This window comes from Pogoniulus pusillus, chromosome 36, assembly GCF_015220805.1.
Source record: "Pogoniulus pusillus isolate bPogPus1 chromosome 36, bPogPus1.pri, whole genome shotgun sequence".
NCBI classification, from domain to species: domain Eukaryota; kingdom Metazoa; phylum Chordata; class Aves; order Piciformes; family Lybiidae; genus Pogoniulus; species Pogoniulus pusillus.
Window position 1 is genome coordinate 9,810,496 of NC_087299.1, and position 17,895 is coordinate 9,828,390.

At 45.4% G+C, this 17,895-nt stretch overlaps 1 protein-coding gene across 2 annotated transcripts in view; it reads right to left on the bottom strand.

The window, feature by feature from the left end:
• Nucleotides 1-17,895, bottom strand: part of MTOR (mechanistic target of rapamycin kinase) — a 65,935-nt gene that overhangs the window by 6,434 nt on the left and 41,606 nt on the right. For both annotated transcript variants that reach the window (XM_064172034.1, XM_064172035.1), the window contains 19 exons: nucleotides 17,165-17,280; nucleotides 15,743-15,820; nucleotides 15,263-15,370; nucleotides 13,256-13,381; nucleotides 12,512-12,643; nucleotides 10,447-10,562; nucleotides 8,692-8,809; nucleotides 7,719-7,925; nucleotides 7,014-7,114; nucleotides 6,661-6,757; nucleotides 6,003-6,101; nucleotides 5,299-5,421; nucleotides 4,501-4,683; nucleotides 3,689-3,823; nucleotides 3,234-3,408; nucleotides 2,862-2,997; nucleotides 1,960-2,107; nucleotides 1,131-1,253; nucleotides 596-678 (listed from right to left, as the gene is read on the bottom strand). In XM_064172034.1, the coding sequence (XP_064028104.1) occupies nucleotides 596-678; nucleotides 1,131-1,253; nucleotides 1,960-2,107; nucleotides 2,862-2,997; nucleotides 3,234-3,408; nucleotides 3,689-3,823; nucleotides 4,501-4,683; nucleotides 5,299-5,421; nucleotides 6,003-6,101; nucleotides 6,661-6,757; nucleotides 7,014-7,114; nucleotides 7,719-7,925; nucleotides 8,692-8,809; nucleotides 10,447-10,562; nucleotides 12,512-12,643; nucleotides 13,256-13,381; nucleotides 15,263-15,370; nucleotides 15,743-15,820; nucleotides 17,165-17,280 (2,404 nt within the window). The remainder of the gene's footprint in view (nucleotides 1-595; nucleotides 679-1,130; nucleotides 1,254-1,959; nucleotides 2,108-2,861; nucleotides 2,998-3,233; nucleotides 3,409-3,688; nucleotides 3,824-4,500; nucleotides 4,684-5,298; nucleotides 5,422-6,002; nucleotides 6,102-6,660; nucleotides 6,758-7,013; nucleotides 7,115-7,718; nucleotides 7,926-8,691; nucleotides 8,810-10,446; nucleotides 10,563-12,511; nucleotides 12,644-13,255; nucleotides 13,382-15,262; nucleotides 15,371-15,742; nucleotides 15,821-17,164; nucleotides 17,281-17,895) is intronic.

Here is a 17,895-nt window from a genome sequence, read left to right on the forward strand (position 1 = left end):
CATGTGTCTCTGCCAACTGCCCTGAGCATGCATAGCACTGGAGGTTCCTCCTTCACAGAATAGATGCCCATCAGGCAAAAAAGAATGCAGAATAAGTTACTGAATCCATTGGGAGGGAGAATCAAAAGATCTCTGCCACTAAATGCTTCCTGAATTTCTTGTTGCCACTTCAATGTTTATTTCCTCCCTCCTCAAAGAGCTGGATGTGTGTATAGGGCCCTAACAGACTTTGCAAAAGACTTGCATGAAGCACACAAACCCACAACGACTGGTGGCCAAAACTAACAACATTTCTGTTGTATAGAATGGGTGGAGAAAGACCTCCCATTCTGCTGAGTGAAAAGAAAGGACAAAATTAGAACTCTGAAGTAATTCTCTGAGAATTCCTCCCAAAATGGAGGAAACTTTCACTTGCACTTGATGCACAAACCCTACATCTCATGCCTGCAGTGCACAGCTATGTCCTGAAAGATGTCATCATTACAAGTGAGCAATTACAATGAAAGATGTGATCAGAAGAGATGCAAGGAGTGAACAACGAGGCCTACAGAGTCTGTGCTCTCCTTGAAAAGAAACCTTTGCAATTTTCATTTACCTGTCTCCAAGGCCCAAAATGTACCCCACCATTGACATCACAGCTAGTGAACGAGTGTAGTTCGTTCTTCTGTCAAACCAGACCTACAAGGGGAGACAAAGAGCTGCAGGCAGGCACGATGCATGTTTCAGCTTCAACTGTACAGTAAACACTCACTAGCATTTGCGTTTTGCACAAAGCACAACTGTGACCTGTTCAGGCTCAACATGCTCTGAGGAGGTTCAGACATCCTCTGGCCTTGAATCAGAGGTCTGAAGCATTAAGGGAGCATAATGAGGCTCCTGCTTTTTTCTCTCCATGCACAGTACATGGAGCATAGTCTGCAGTCTTGGGCTTTGCACCGCACTCTGGCAGTCACTGTGGTCTGAGCCCTTTAATGCCCCTTGTGAGGGGACACGCACGTGTGGCTACACACTCTGCAGTGATCCATCTGGAGCCTATGAGGAGTAAACACCATCCCTCTCTCACTCTGCAGAGAAGCAATTCCTCATTTTGCTGCCTGCCAAACACCAGCCATTGCATGAGCTGAACTCACCTCTGAGCTTGGGCTTTTCAACCACAGCAGTTTGGCAAGGTCATCCCCAGCTGTGTTATTGACAGCGTGTTCAAATACTTCTACTTTCTGCATCAGAGTCAGGTGGTCATAATCTGGAGCCATCTACAATTGAGAAGCGACAGTCAGAAACTCAAAGCCTCCAGTAATCCCTACTTGTACCATGAGAAACAGTCATCACAACTCATTTCATGTCCAGTTTAGATGGAAGTTATTAGCAGGCTGACCACTATGTCCCCAAACACAGTGAGATGATCATCCAAGAGTGCAAAAAAAAATCATTTAAAATGGGTTAGCAAATGATTAGCATCCACGAAGTGCCCCATAGCAATATTTAATTAAAATACTGTGAAGTAACTATGCTTCAAACTCCATGATCCAAGTAAGTCTTCAGGGTTGGCACACTTTCCCTTTTGGCACCCAGTTCCAATTTTTCTAGCAATGTTCAGTTTCTCCAGTCTGTCTAATTTTGGCCCTGTTGCTTAGACACAGCGTTTGCAGATGCCAGCAGCATGGCACCTTGTACATGGCACATCATAGTCACCCAAAACTCCAAACACATTTTAGTCCCCAGATGGTAACAACTTGTGGCTGCTGCTAAAAGAGGAAATGAGAAACAAACAAATGCATGGCCAATTTTACCTCTTGGTAGCATTTTCTATCTCCTATCTGATATTTTTGCATTTATTACTGGTACCAATAACAACCAGAGAACAGGCAGTTTGTTGCTATGGACATTGCTCTTCATTAAGACACTGGAGTCCAAAAAGAATGTACCCAAAAGTGTCAGCTTTAAAGCTCTGTCCTTTACCCTCAACATGATGCGATGCTCGATGTTGAGCAGGATCTTTTTCTTCTCCCTGTAGTCTCTGATGAGTGCATGCAGGGTGTCACAGTGGGGCACCCAACCAATCAAGCCTGAGTTTGTAGAGAGGGGAATGACAGCATATCTCTGGATGCTACAGGAAGAACAAAGAAAAGGAGAATCAGAACTTAGCTTGTATGTGGTGAATAACTACATTTTGAGATGCTTAAAACAACTACGCTGAATCTAATCCTGACCCAAAATTCTGTCTCCAGTAGTTGCCCTGCTTTTCTTCTTTTCAAACAGCTCTGAAACATCCACTTGGATAGGCTGCTGCCAGAACATCTACATTCTCAGAGCTTACATGGCCTTCACTGCTTTCAGAAGGTACAAACTATGTCACCCACAATGATCTATTCTTTGCACATGACATTCGATACGTTCCTGCTTGAAAGGCACTGTACAGAACTACAGTCAGTGACTACTCACCAGGCTCTTTAGTGACTATAATAAAACATCCTGGACAATAAAATCTGTTCTCAGACTACTAAGGCAGTGCTCAAGCTATCCTGAAAGAGGAGTTGCCTCAAAGACCATAACTACTAGGTGGACCTTCAACTAAATAAACCAAATCATCCCCTCAGGATCCCTTTTCTCTAAGTTTGAATTCCAAGAACAGGACTTTTTGTTGGTTTCTGTTTCTCTTTGGTTTTGTAGATGTTAGTTTCTGTTGCGAGGGTTTTTTCATGTGGGGTTTGGTTGGTTGGTTTTGGTTTTAAATTAACTCAGTTCCAAGATCTACCATTTACTCACAAAGCAGCTGCTTGTGCCAAGAGTTACTTGGAAAGTGTGTCTGTGCAGGGAGTCACCGTGCACAAGCACATCCAGCGATTACCCACAAGAGGTACCTGAGGTTTTTCCGCAGGGAGGTTGGGTCATTTGCTAGTAGAGTGTTGACCAACCCAAAAAGCTGCATCACTCTTTCATCCTGGCGAAGGTCTTCATGACCTTTCAGAAGGAATACAAACTCATGCCCATTGCTTCCTGTGAAGGAATTAACACACGGAAGTTTGGCTGAACAAAGAGACGAGAACAAGCACACGTGGAATCCAACACTGGAGAGTGTGGCAGTCAAACTGACCACACCACTAAGGAACATCTCAGTGTTCATCTCCTTTCAGAAGTGTTGGAGAGGTTTTATTTGGTAAATATGCAGTTTGACCCAAAAGCAACAACTGTGCAAATGGTAGAACAGCTGAGTGCAATCTGCCCTCTCTTACCCATTAACGTTAGCTTCCTGGGCCGCTGCTTGGAGGTGATGACCTGCAGCGAGGGAGCGATGGACTGGATGCGGATGATGGGCTGGTTGGGATCGTAGGTTCCAGGCACTGCCAGCTCCAGGTCCCGGCACATTAAGAGTTTTGGAGACACGTACTGTAGTTCCAAAGAAGTCAGCTACCAAAGCCCAGAGAAACACAATCCTCAGAATTTCAGTTCAATCTCACTGAAATACCTGAGATGTTCATGTTGTTGAGGGACGCAGAACAATTCAGTTGTCAACATTTCAGATGCGTGCACAAAGTGTTGCACAAGCACAAAAATTGCAGCAAATCATATGCAGGTATTTCCAGAATACTGAATTTGAATGTTTGGAATAACCAGAAGACATGGAACAAAACTGCTGCTGACACCTTGCACTCTAAGACCCACAACAGAACTGTCAGTGTCCCCTCACCTGTGGCAGCTGCTTTGAGATACGCCGGAAGACATGGTAATAGAGATCCCACGCCTGAGTTAGGTCTTTGACATTCCCTGATTTCATATACTTCCTGCACCATTCCTGAGCTTCCATTAGATCTCTGCCATAGGCCTAGGGAGGAAGTGAAAACCCAGAGAAGAAAAACATTTCTACAGACTGCAGTGAGATCTCTTAACACAAAGAGCAGCACAACCTATCTCCAAATTGCACTACAAATTCTTGATCTCAAATTCTTATTGTATACCAGAGTTAAAGACTCAGAAACTCCTGGATCCTGAGAGGCACTCAGTTTATTAGGCACCATTGCTCAGAGTCTTTATGACAGGAGGCAACAGAAGGAATGGAGTCACCCTTTAATGGTAAACTCACAAGCTCAAATTAATTCCTTTTGTTGGTGCGAGAGTGGTCATCTCTACTGCCTGTGCTGGTGGTTACTGTGAAGCTAAGCAGACTGGAGTCAGAATTAGCTGCATCTCTGCTCTCTGTGCTAGTGGGTACTGTGAAGCCAAGATTTAGAAGAGTTCAGTGCAGAGCTGACACATGCTTTCCAGACCCCATCAAACACCCAGCCAACATAAGACTCCAGGGCAATCTCTACCACCGTGGCCCCAGCTGTACTGCAGTCACCAAAGGTGACAACGGCCTGAAGACAAATGTCAATAATGAATTCTGCAACTAACATAATGAGCCCCCAGAGACACATTCTGTATTAGACTGCAAAGATCCTTGTAACACATCTGGGGCAGGTGGGCACGCAGGAGGTGATGCTCCTGGCTGCTTGATGATACCTGATTGAAGGAAGTCTCTTTTAAAGTCTGAGGCCCACGCTCCATCATTGCATGAAGTGGTTCTAGCACCTCAAACATTCCCTTCACATTCCTTTCTCCAAAGTACAGCCGAGATGCTTCTTCCAGCCCTTCATGCCACATCTCGTGCCATAGGATGGCGACACGGATTAGCTCTTCACTCACCTGGTTTTGGACAGGAAGAAAGATTAAGCACCAAGAGAAAAGGCTCTGCCTGCCTGCATACTGACTGACATACGGCAAACCTACTTTCTTCTGTCTTGATTATGAACTAGTTGCTGCTGGCAGCTAGAGGGAGCCACAAGAACTCCTTTCCGCAAGAAGCTCATCAGGCTTTTCTCACCTCATCTGGTGCCTTTGACAATTTCTGTCTATTTATGTAGCTTGGCCTGAAAGCATTTAATTTATTCATAAAAAATCTTGAGCAAACGAATTAAATTACTCTTTCCATGCTATGCTCAGTAAGTTTTATTTCCACTTCTCATTAAGCCAAAAATATCTCCTTGTGGAGGAAAAAAAATAATCTTCCTCTCTAAATTTATTCCTAAGGGGGCAAAACAACTCAGTGTTTGGATGTTATGGCCCTTTTTCAATTAAAATATTGTTCTCTTGGAATGATCTCACTACTGAATTAGCTACCAATTGCAAAACCATCCCAAACAAGCCCCAGATTCATTCTGTTTGAGCAAAGTTAACAGTTGACAGCAATTTTGTGTGGGTACACCTGTGGTACATCTGCCCCTGAAACACAGAACACTTGATGGTAGCCCAAGAACTTACCATCATTGCCTGCTGCACCAGGGTGTTGCTGTGCTCACACATGTTCTTCAAGATCTTATTTGCAGCGTTGTGGCGAGCAGTGGTTGTAGATTTAGAGGCCACAGTCAAAGGATAGATCAAAGCCTACAAGGGACATCAACCAAGAGCATTTGAGAACCACACAGAAGAGCTACATAAATGAGAAGATTAGCAAAGCATCAGTAAGTAGCAGCCTTAGGGCTAGACAAGAGAGAGCATGATTGCTTCTGGGAAGAGGTGACAGCAATTTGCTGTTCAAAGTCTTCCAATCTGAAAGCTGACAAGATTTAATTCACTGGGTAGCAGAGTGACTTTGAAAGCCTGTATCAGACTGGAAGAACAAAACCCTATTTTTAGCATTTTATGATTTTCCACAATGTGTGAAGCAATTCAGATAAAACATCTGGGAGGGAGCCTGTTAACAGTCATTTAATGAGGTTTAAGAAGGTGATTTGCACTACCCAGTGTTCTGTTAGACCGAGACAACTTCCCCTGCTGCAAGGCTCATCCACCTCCTCTGCGTTTTTATGTGAACAACACTGAGGTGGAAGCAGCAGCAGAAACCATTCCCATCCTCATTTGCTGTGACATCCAGTGCAGACATCTAGCCTAGGTGAAATGGAACAGAGGGAACTCTCCAACTGGCTACCAGTCTGTGGAAATTCCTCCTCCAATCCAAAGCTCACCTGGGGATGGTAGCGTCCAATATCCGTGAGGAGCTGGTGAATGAGGCGTCCTACCAATGGCCGAGGGGTGTCGATTCTTGCAATGAGCTGAGGGATAACCTAGTAGCAAGGGTAAGAAAAACAAACATCTGTCATCACATCTTTAGTTCACAAGCTCTTCTGCCCTCTGCTAGAGACCTCACAATCTCCAATGGAGACAGAGAGGCTCACCACTCAGGATAAGAGAGTCCCAAACAGCACCAGAACCTCAGAAGAGCTCAATGAGCTTACAACTGTTCTGTGTTCTGAACTCAAATAAGAGATAAAGCCTCTTTCAGTTATGTACAAATCATTCTACAGGATAACTCTGAAACAGACTGTGTGAATTACGTCAGAGAAGCACAGCAGTTTTATACTTGATCACCTCTGAACACATCATCTTCGGTGTAAAAAAAATGATTCTTCTTCATTCCTATGCACTCATCTACATATCAACACCCAAAAGCACGCAAGAGTGTTTCTCATTCTCTGCTCAAGATGTGTGCTAAATCAGCTACAAACTGTTCTGCTCACTGCTTTCACCACTCAGCTACAGAGGACTGTTTAACAGAGCATCTCACCCAGATTCGCATGTAACAACTCCCTCCAGAACTCTACCTTAGCCCCTTGGGCTCCTCACCTGCAGCCAAGTGTCTATTTGGATTGCCTTGACTCCTTCTACCAAAGCCTCGTTCACATCAGGCCAGTGGCCATAATCAAACCACAGAGTAAGGACTCTGAAAAATGAGAAATAGATTCCTTAGGGATGAAACACAACCAGAAAACCCCAACGTTCCAAACACCTGCAGACCCACTTACAGGTGACTCTTCCCAGAATCTACAGCTAGTAGGACAAGGGCCAAGTCACCCAGCAAATGAGCGCGGACTGAAGCAGTCACTTACACCATGCAAAAAGCAGAAACAGGTTCTGCCTCAGCTTAACCATGTGCCCTTCCCAGCTGCATTTCATTTACCAGGTGCTTTATTATGTACCTTAGAGTGTCTTGTAGATTGTTTCCTCGAGACAGAGATATGGAGCGGAAGAAACCCTGGACAGCAGGGACTGTGTACATCAGGAGGGTCTTGGATAAATCCTTTTGGAATGAAAATTGCTGCATTAATTCTACACAAACACATCAATCACCACGACTCCTAACTTAGCAAGGGGAAAAGAGAACTATGTGGAAACACAGACTGGATCCACATTAGAGCTGACTTCTGCTCATACTCCTCAGAGGACATGTTGCACCTGGCATTCAGGTTTTGCTGGACTAAACTTGGGTCTTTCAGCCTGGCAGGAAGCACACTGTGAAGTGTTTTCACACTTCATTTTGTTTGCAAAGCTATGGACAGCAAAGCAGCCTAAAAGCTACCTTATTGCAGCTGGGAAGCAGAAGAGATTCCTCACAGTGTTCCTTGGAGGGCTTTGGCAGCAGAATTTGTACCACGATGGCAGCCACCCATGCCTTTGCTTGTGTTCACAGGTAACTTGGGAGCTTCTGCATTAATTCCCTTAAGCCTAACCTCACCTGAACCTCCTCACTTCTATTAGCTTGAAATGTGTCTGTGTGCATACATATATACATATAGACAGCTTCCACAAGCCAGGGGTGCACAGTAGCTTGTTCCCCAACATATCATCCTCCTGCATCTAAACAGTAGGCACCAATCTTCCATCACAAGCAGAGAAAAAGGTACCTCAGTGACTTTCTTCTGCACTGGAGAAGGGATGGGACTGTTCTCTGCACTCTCTGCATCACTCTCACTGTTGCTGCCCTCAGTGTTGGCACTGGTGATGCTGGCTCCACTGGCATGACGTAGTTTCTTCTTCTCATCTCTGGCCTGGTTTTGATGTTTGTAGTGAAGCACTGCTTCAAAGTTCATCACTGCCCAGGCATGCCAGGCCTGCCAGCAACACAGAACAAAAGTCAGAAGGAGGATAAATCCTTTTTGCAACCTGTACTTCTTATTCCAGCTAATAATCCAACCTTTCTGAGTCTGTAGCAGCCTGCAGACAACAGGATGCTTTGCTTTCTCTACCCATTTGTACTTTTAACTGTCTCATTATCTTAACATCACGGGAAGCTCTCAGCCAGGAGCTCCCTGGTTTATATCCAGGCAAAGGAGCTGTGTAGCAAAAATTAAATCTCACCCCATATGCACCTTCATTTTTCAAATCTTAAACTGCAGATTAACACGCTAGGACTAGAGCAGTGCCACAGGAAGGAAAGCAGGAGATGGTGCCTCAGAGAAGACCTGGCACCAAATATTAATGGAAATGTTATAGCCCTGAAATTAAAAGGCTCTTCAGAGAATTAGCAATCAGGCTATTCTCCTAGTTTAAATACACTGAGTGAGAACAAGTTACATTTATTCTATTTAGGTTATCCCTTCTCCTTCACTGTTAACTGACAGGAGAGCAAGAACAGAAACCGAATTGTGGCCTTGTTCTACAAGTCAGATAAAGTTCTACACAAGAATCCCATGGTTGCCTTGGGTTGCTTTCTCAGACTTGCTTTTTGGTTGTTGTTGGGTTGGTTTTTTTCAATCCTGCAAGGCAGATAGTTATAGGAGACCTTCCTAGGAGCATTTCCTGCTTTCCTGCAGCATGGGATATGATCAGATTTACTGAGCTCTCCCCAGTGCTTCTTGGAAGCTTTCCCTTGCTGACCTTGTACCAGTTGCGATCATGCTCTGTTGCAGCACTGTAGTATTGCAGGACTTTGGGGATTGTGCTCTCATTGATGCCTTGCAGGTTCAGCTGCCACTCACCCAGCTTCAGGAAACACCTGGTTAAGCAGAGGGATTATTGACTCAGAAGCTAGAGTGACAATGAAGCTTGCTGAATTAAGAGGCAGACTTCTTACCCAAAGCCTGAAAAACCTTTCATGCAGTAAAGCCTCTCAGCACACCTCTTCAGACAAGAGTGCATGTGTTAAGAGGTAAGGTTCAAAACACCTAAATCCTGCTTCCACACGTGGAGCTAACTAGTTAATGGTTTAATTTTTAAGAGGAAAGGTGAGGGTCAACCTTTGTTCCTCAGTTATATCAGTTAGAAAATAAACACCAAGTAGCTAACAGTAGCAGGGAGAGAATTCATCAGTGTTACTAAACTGCACACAGGTCTGCGCTGACTTCTCAGCACACAAACCAAACTTCTGGAGAGAACAGACAGTGGAAAGAGAGCAACTGCTCTTCCCCCAAGCCAGAACTCCATTAAGTCATCCCCTCCCGGTGGAAAGGAAAACCAGCATGGTTTTACTGCAGCAGGGTGGAGCTGTGAAGGCTTGTGCAAAGCTTGATACTTTGCCTTAAATACCACAGTTCCACTGCTGGCCTGTCTGTAGCCTCAGTCTTCCAGAAAGCACTGTGCAAGAAAAATAGTGTGGGCAACTCATGACTTCCCTGATAGCCACTCTGAAAAACACAGGATGGTGTTATCAAGTTCCTATTCTCACAGAAGCAAATGAAGTGCTGCCTCCCTTTAGTAAGCACTATGCAATTACCTCTCTGAACTGGAAATGACAGATCTGGCACCTCCAGATCCACAGAGGAAAATGGAGATTATCAGATGTGTTTTTAATGCAACAATATTTTAAGAGCCCATCACATGCTGGGCATCTATTGCCCAAAGTACACACACACTGCCAAGCACAGACGTGTTTCTTTCCTGCTGACTGGATCTCCTGAAAGCCAAAGGAATAGCCATGCTGGGAGTTCTGCCTTCTGCCAGTGAGCCACAGGGCTGGAAAAACACAACCAGCTACCAGGCTGGTTTACACTGAGGGGTCCCAGTAATATTTACTGTGGCTGATAAGGTAGGTAAGGAAGTAACACCAAATTGGGCTGGAGGAGAAATCCCTTGTTCCTTTCAACCAAAGCATGGGCTCTGTCTGGAAAGTGTCATCTGCATCTGTTCAGATTGGGGCCCTCATTACAACAAAGACATTGAGATGCTGGAACATGTCCAGAGGAAGACAACAAAGCTGCTTAAGGGGCTGGAAAACAAGCTTTATGAGAAGCAGCTGAGGGAACTAAGGTTGTTTAGTTTGGAGAACAGGAGGCTGAGGAGAGACCTCAATGCTTTCTCCAACTCCCTGAAAGGAGGTGAGATCCAGGTGGGAGTTGGCCTCTCCCACCTAGTATCAGTGCACAGCATGAGAGGGAATGGCCTGAAATTGTGCCAAAGGAGACTGAGGTTGGGTATTAAGAAAAATGTGTGTTTAGGCATTGGAACAGGCTGCTCAGGGAGGTGTTCAAAAACCATGCATACATGGCACTGTGGGACAGGATTCAGTGGGCATGGTGGTGTTGGGTTCATGGTTGGATGTGATGACCAACTGAAGCGACTCTATGACCCTGCAACCCCAGGGAAGAACCTGATTTCACTGTAAGCTACAGGGTGCCCAAGGAGCAGGCTGCTGACCGTGCCATGAGCTTGTGGAGCTCCTGCTTGTGCTGCTGGTCCTCAGTTGCAATAGCATGCTGTGCCTGCTGCTGCATCGTCTGCACGAAGTGCTGCATGTGCTGGAACGCATCGATCTGGAACGGTTACAGTAAGGAGCACAGGGGTCAGAGACAACTTCACAAGAGAGGAAAACAGTGTGAAAGTAAATCTTCACTGAAAGCAGAACCCCACCGTTTTGTTTGCTTTCTTTCAAAGCTTTTTGGCCATTTGTATACTTCCATTGCTTTTTCTCTACATGTGTTGCACCAAATAAACACAGAGGTTAGAAATTCCTGATGTCTCAGGAATCTGGCCACTGGACTGCTACCCTGGGGAACAGCTAACTGCATCCTGGTGCTAAGCACACCTTCAGGTCACACATGCAGCCAAAAGCAGGAGAGACCATAACATAAGCTAATAGCGTGCCATGACGTGCAAGACCTTAGGTCTGGCAAAGCATGAGGGTCACCTGCACAAGGAAACTTCAGCAGCAGAGAATGTCCTGCTACTGACGCGGCGACACTCTAGGAATGATGCTGTGATGCAGAGCTGTCTCGTTTGCAATTAGCCAGGCACACCAAAGAAACCAGCTCACTGTCACAACAGACAGGAGGAGCCTGCCCAGACTGTTCCATCCCACCAATGTCAAAAAACAAATCCCGAAGGAAGACTTACAGCTTCCTGTTCCAACTCCTCACCTTTGCTAGGCTTATCATGGGATGTAAAGTTGGGCCTATTTAATCAAATTACAGTCTACATTTATCCTAAAGCTGTTTAAGAAGCACAAATGCAGATTGTGTATGGCAGCAGTGCTAAACTAACTTGCACAACCAAATTCTGAGGGAAGACTTTGCTCTTTTCTGGAGACTTTCAAAACCCACTTGGAGGCATTCCTGTGTGATCTACTCTGTGTGATCCTGCCCTGGCAGGGGCATCGGACCTGATGATCTCTGGAGGTCCCTTCCAACCCCTAACGCTGTCACTCTGTGTTTGTGACTCCCCAAACTCTCACATCAGTTTATTTTAGATGCATTCTCTTCCCCCATTCCTTTATTCTTTGTGCCTTTTTCATTCTGCTCTCTACAGCCACACTGGTTTCCTGCATCTTGTCTATTTCTTTATCCCAGCTCCAACTCGGGCAAGTCCACTTTCACTCAAAGAGGTGAATGACTGCTTAGGTCATTTAAGAGACCATTAGGCTGCTTTAGAGAGTCAACTGAACAGGGCCTCAGCAGCAGCTCCTTCTGGATTTTAAATTCAAATAAAGACTAGCTAGGTCATGGCAATGTTCTCATAGCAATGGCTCTGCTCCAGTGCTGGCAATCCCAAGGACAGGAAAAATAAAAAAGATGTGGCAGAATGAGAGAATAAATGGAGGCTTTAATGTATATTAAAAAAAAGAGAAGATAAGTTATCCAGTCTGGAGCTTATTGGCCATGATTATGTAAATTTCCCCTGTGCTGCAATGTCAAAAGCATTCACCCTAGGCTCTTTGGAGCCAAACTGTTCCCGTGACAAAGACCTGCATGCCTTTCAGTTAGAAATGTGCAATAATGCCCCCAGTAAAAGTCAGTTCTGCTCAACAGTTAAGTACAGCCTGTCCAGGATATATTTTTTAAACTGGTAACAAAAACTCCGTTCTCTTTCACATGCCACTCTGGCTGAGTGTGGAGAGCAGGCAATTACAACAGGGGATGAGAAGTCAAGTAGAAAGCCTGTCCTGGTGAGGACAGAAGCGCTGCTATTCACCACTTGTCTTGGCTACATCCCTTGGTACCTGATCCTGCCTTAGCCAAATAATCTTTCCACCTAGGAAAGAAAACCAGGGCCAGGCCTTCCCTGTTGCTAAGGAGCTGTAAGGGGAAATTTCACAGGCTTATCACCTGAATAACAATAAGGAAAGGGATTAGTTAGGCTTTTGTAGCTGAGCAAAAATAAAACCTTCAGCCTTGACTTTGTCCTGTGGGGATTATGAAGAGCTAAGGTGTATGCCACTGCCCAACACTGAGCGATGAAAGGTCAAGAGCCCTCTGCTCTCCTGTACCTTACGGGCGCTCTTCCACATGTGTTTCATGTAGGCATAAGTCACTTGGGGGTGGACTGTTGGCAGGGGGTGATCCAGCTGTCGAGATGGATCCACACCCAAGAGCAGGACAAGAGTCTTATGGGCCAAAGCCTGGAAAAAAGTTGCAAAGACAAAAAGCAGGTTAAACCAAGCTCATTCTTACTTCATGTCACACTGGCTGCAGAACTACTGGCCACTAAAAAGTACCTCTGAGCCTCCAGCTAAAACACAGACCTAGCAGCCTCATCACCACTCCCTGGGCTCATAAGAATACCACATGATAAATCACAGGTTTAAATTCTCTTTTCAGAAGTCAGCAGAGTGTGAAGCCACTGTTTTTGGTAACAAACCTGGTGGTGAATGTCCAAACAGGGTCGTGATGGTCAATGATAACATCACATTCTAGATGAGACAGAGTGCTTTGGCAGAGAGTAGTAACTATCGGTGCTGCCTAAGAACCTTCAGGTACAGCATGCCACAAAAATGGTCTCTGAGGCTCTCAGCAGTAACAGAAGTCCCACAAAACCAGCCTTGGCTGCAAGCATGAACTCTACACTGATTACAATTTTAGCATTTCAACAATTTGTGTCCAGTTCCCCCCTCAGAGGGGAGCTCACCCCACACGGGCAATGACAGTACTTGGAAATGCTCATGGCTGAAGCAGTATGACAAAGGCAGCTGTCTAAAATCCTGCTGTACAGAGTAGGGCTTGACCATGCTCACCAGTCTCCCACTCTTGCCACACAAGCTGGCATACTTCAGCCAAGTTCTCATGTCCTCATGAGGGTTCACCACAAGAGATCTGACCATCAATATTCTTTGCCAGTCTTCCACAATTCGTTGACAGCCCTGCAAGAAAAACAGAGAACTCATTAGTGTTCTATTTCCAGTTTGCTCCACAGAGCCTGAATTCAGGATCTGAAGGGACTTTTCTTAAAATTAAGAGCCCTCAGCAGCCATAACACACAGCAGGTTGAGGCTAGGAAGTAGCTGGCTACTTCTCTAACACTACAAGGTTAACTCCACACTCTGCAGCCTGCTCAGTTTGCAGTCTAATGATATCCTCTAAGGAAAAGGGAGGAAAGCTTCTGAAGCAGAAATGCACCCAACCCAGGCGAGCTCTTTGTGCAATTCCAAAAGGAGTTGAGAGTTTTATAACCCCTCTCAACCTAGTTTTAAAGCCTATTTTTGGCTTAAACAGTGACAAATCTCAGTATGGAGATAGTAGAAAACCAAATGGTCACAAAGATATTTTTATTATTGCCCTTTTTCCTCTCCTTGCATGTGTTGTTTTTAGAGGCTGGCATGACTGAAGTGACACTCTGCCAGCATCTGCGTTGCCAACTGCTGCATCGCTTGTGCAAGCATTGTCTGCGTCTTGTCTGTCTGAAGGGAGAGGCACAACACAGTCAGCCACAGCAGGATGTGAGTCTGTATTTCAGATGTTCAAGGAGGCTGTAGAGAAGTAGAACTGCAGCAACTGTGCTTGCTGTAATGGCCACGTGCTTCAAGGCAACAGTGATACTCTGAAATCTGTATTGATCCAGAGGCACTTAGATTTAGCCTGAGGCAAACTAAAGAATTTCCAACAGCAGCAAGCACCTTCACACAGATTTGTCTGTTTATTTCTCTCTTTGCCCAGAATGGAAGGCTGAGAAGTTAGGCTCCCCAACACCCAAATAAAGCTCACCCAACAGGCATCTACAGATGACTCAAAAAGCAGCTCTAAAATGTGCAAGAATGTATGTGCTGCTCCCAGCACTACAAACAGCTGCATTCAGACATTACACATCCCATCACTCTCAGCTTCTCCACCCCAGTGGAATGGTCCTGAGCTTTTCCAGACAAGAATGCCGATGAGAGCCTAAAAACATTGTCAGAGTTTCCCAAACAGCTAAAACACATGCAGGACCAACAACCTTTCCAAGGAGGCAGATACAGCAGTCACAGGGAACAACTCTGCAGAGGGAGAAATTCTTCCCTCAGGAACTGCATCAAAATGTGGTATAATGAGAGCATGTACGAGGAGACACCTTGGATACTGCACTCAGTTCTGGTGTCCTCAGAGAAGAGGACACAGAGATGTTGGGGCAAGTCCAAAGGAGGGCCACAAAGATGACCCAAGGGCTGGAACACCTCTATGAGGATAGGCTGAGGGAGCTGGGGTTGTCAAGCCAGGAGAACACAAGACTCCAGGGGGACCTTAGAGCTGCGTTCAGATACCTGAAGGGATCCTACAGGCAGGCTGCAGAGAGACTTTTCATGAAGGTGTCTAGAGACAGGACATAGGTGAATGGCTTTAAGCTGAGGGAGAGAAGGGTTAGACTGGATCTTAGGAAGAAGTTCCTCAGTACAAGGGTGGTGAGACACTAGAATAGCCTACCCAGGAAGGTTGTGGATATTTCCTCCTTTGGGGGTGTTCAAGGCCAGGTTGGATAAGACCTTGGGCAGCTGAGTCTAGTTGAGAGGTGTCCCTGCACATGGCAGGGAGGTTGGAGGAGTTGATCTCTAAGGTCTCTTCCAACCTAAGCCACAGGAACACTAATGGAAACCCCAAACCTCAATCAACCAGGACAAAGGGAGACAGACAGCCTGCAGCCATGCAAGCAGATGTGCTGCTGGTCCAGAAAGAGGCATGGCAAGATCTGCTGAGCCACCACACTGACTCGAAGGGGAGCTGTGCATGCCAGCTCATTGGCATCTCCATCCCTGATTCCTGCTCAGACATACCTGCAGCCTTTCCCACCAGATCTGGCGGATGATCTCACGGCGTTCTGGTACAAGTTTGTACTGGATAACCTCTTCCAGCTCTGACAGCATCTGGCAGGACACCATAGCCTGAAGGAAACAATCACATTCCATCCCAATCACTACAGAACAAACCTATAATTAAGGAACGGCACTTTGGCATCTGACTCTGAAGTACATGTGCTGCCCAACAGGCAAAGGACTTGGGATCTGGACCATCTGCTGGTTCAAACTTTCTAAATGCCAATTCTTCTTCTGAGGGGAAGGAGCTCACTTCACTGTTTAAACTGTCCCAGAGTCGCTCCTACAAAGCTGCATGTCTTATCTGACAAGAGCCATTTAGCTTGTGGGCCTACACAGGTCTTAGGTTTGACACTAGGGCTGCTGGGAAGTCTAATGCAACTTCTAGAGACAGTCTGATGTAGCAACAAGGAGAAGGAAGGCTGAGAGTTAGACACTTACCCCATAGGCTCGACTGTAGCTCTCTCCTGCCATGGCAGTCAGCTCAGCATCTAGCAGATCTCTGGCTTTGTCAATGCACTGAAATCAAACAAGATAAATGGGGCAAAGGTGGTATGTTTTATCTGGAATCAACTGCTGGAACTGCCATACAACTGCTCCACCTCATGAAGAAAGCTGGCATTGTTCTCATTTCTCTAACAAGAATCAGGAAAGGAGGTTATCAACAGAAGGAACTGACAGAGAAGGTACAGAGGGCTCCATTTATTACCCACCCTCTGAAGTTTGTCTTTCTACAGCATTTCTGTAGAAAGAAAATGTTTGCAGCATTTCTAGTCCTGCTTGACAGCAGAGATCATTGTTTAGGGAGAAAAAGTATTTAGAGAGGAAAAAAAAGAAGTTGACATTTTAGTGCAAGATAGTCTGTTTCAAAAGAGCATCGAGAAATGTATCTCCATAACCCAGAATGACAGCAAAGAGCTCTCACTGCTTTACATAACCCAACAGGTTTTCATGATTTTTACAGGACAGCACATTCCATTTCTCTTACTCCAAGCAAGAAATGCTCTTCAGGCATGAAATAAATCCTGCTCTGGTTCCAGTCTTTATATAATCTCTCATCTATAGTTTTTCTTGTTCCATATGTTAAAGGTTAATCACAAAAGCTCTACCCCTTTGAATGCCTTCCTAATTTTACTGTGCACATCACCCCAAGTTCTATGGATGGGATCTGACAGAATAGACTGAGTTAGTCCTTTATCTAAGCTGGCAAGGCAGCACAGAGTTCTGAGAAATGGTACTTGGGCCTCCTTGGAAAGTAAACAGCAGGCTTTGCACTTGCAGAGGGGGAAAAGCCTCTCTACACATCTCTTCTGTGACAAGCACACAGACCAATACAGCTCTGTTTAACAGACTCATTCCTCGCCCAAGATGAGATCCCTGATCTCAGCTTAAGATTTATCATTGCAATCAGAAAAATTAGAAGGAAAATTCTGGTAGAAGATCTATAAGCACTTCGCTGAAGATGCTGCAACAGGCAGAAGGGCATGGAACACCCATGAAGAACGTTACACATGTGGCTATGGTCACAAATGCCTTTTGTCAAGCAGCACTCTCTAGGGTGGAACCTCTGCTGAAACAAACCTTCTGCACTGTGTCTAGAAAACAGACACAAAAGTAAAAAAGTCAAAGAATGACTAAGGCTTCCTTGCACTCCACAGCACTCTGTACACAGATTCACTGCTGTGTGCCTGGAAACACAAAATAAAGCTCAGTCACTGAGGTCTAATCTATCAATGGAAAAAAGTTATTGGGTAATTCATAGGTTACAGCCAACGGCTTTAAACCAGGACATCTTTCCATGCAGCAGTATAGCTTAGCTCATCTTAAATCAGGTTTTGGGAAGCCAGCAAGGAAGAGAATTACCTGCTGAGCCAGTGAGAAAAGGTCCTGATGAAGAGCCAGCACAGCCCTGTAGAAAGCACCGTCATGGGTATCCCTTGGGATCATGCAGGTATATTCTTCCATGCTATCCCACTGACCTGCAGAGACACAGACATCCTCAGTGCCACAACAGCCCTCTCTGCAAGGTGAGAACAGAACCATGGTACAGTGCTTTGGCAGCAGCAACCAGGCCTGAATGCTGGGTGGTGCTTCTACATTTCAGTCAGCTCTCCAGCAGCTCCTCTTTGGCAGGGTCAGCCTGTGTTATACACTGGGACTCTCTGTGTACAAGCACACAGGTAGAGACAAGCAAACCCAGGCTTTTTTCTTCTAGACAAACTGTTACCCCCATGGAAAAGGTTCTTGCATTCCCTGGGATGATGAAAAGCTGAAATGCTGTCATGTCCAGAACAGCTGAATGATTTAGGGCCCTACAGAGCAAAGGGTGAATTTTTCCTCAGCAAAGGCTGGCAGACAGCAAGTGATTTATCAGCTTCTCTAGTCCATTTTTGACTACCAGCATAATGGATATTGGCACCATTTATGGATTTAGTCCACTTAAAGACCATCCAGCCAGCAGAAACAAACAGCCAGAGTGCTCAACAGGTATGGTTCTGCTTTGTACAGAAGAGTCTGATAACAAATGGAGAAATTCTATTCATTCCGTCTGCAGCCTGAGCTGTGTTCCATGTCAAACTAAGCAAAAAGGACGA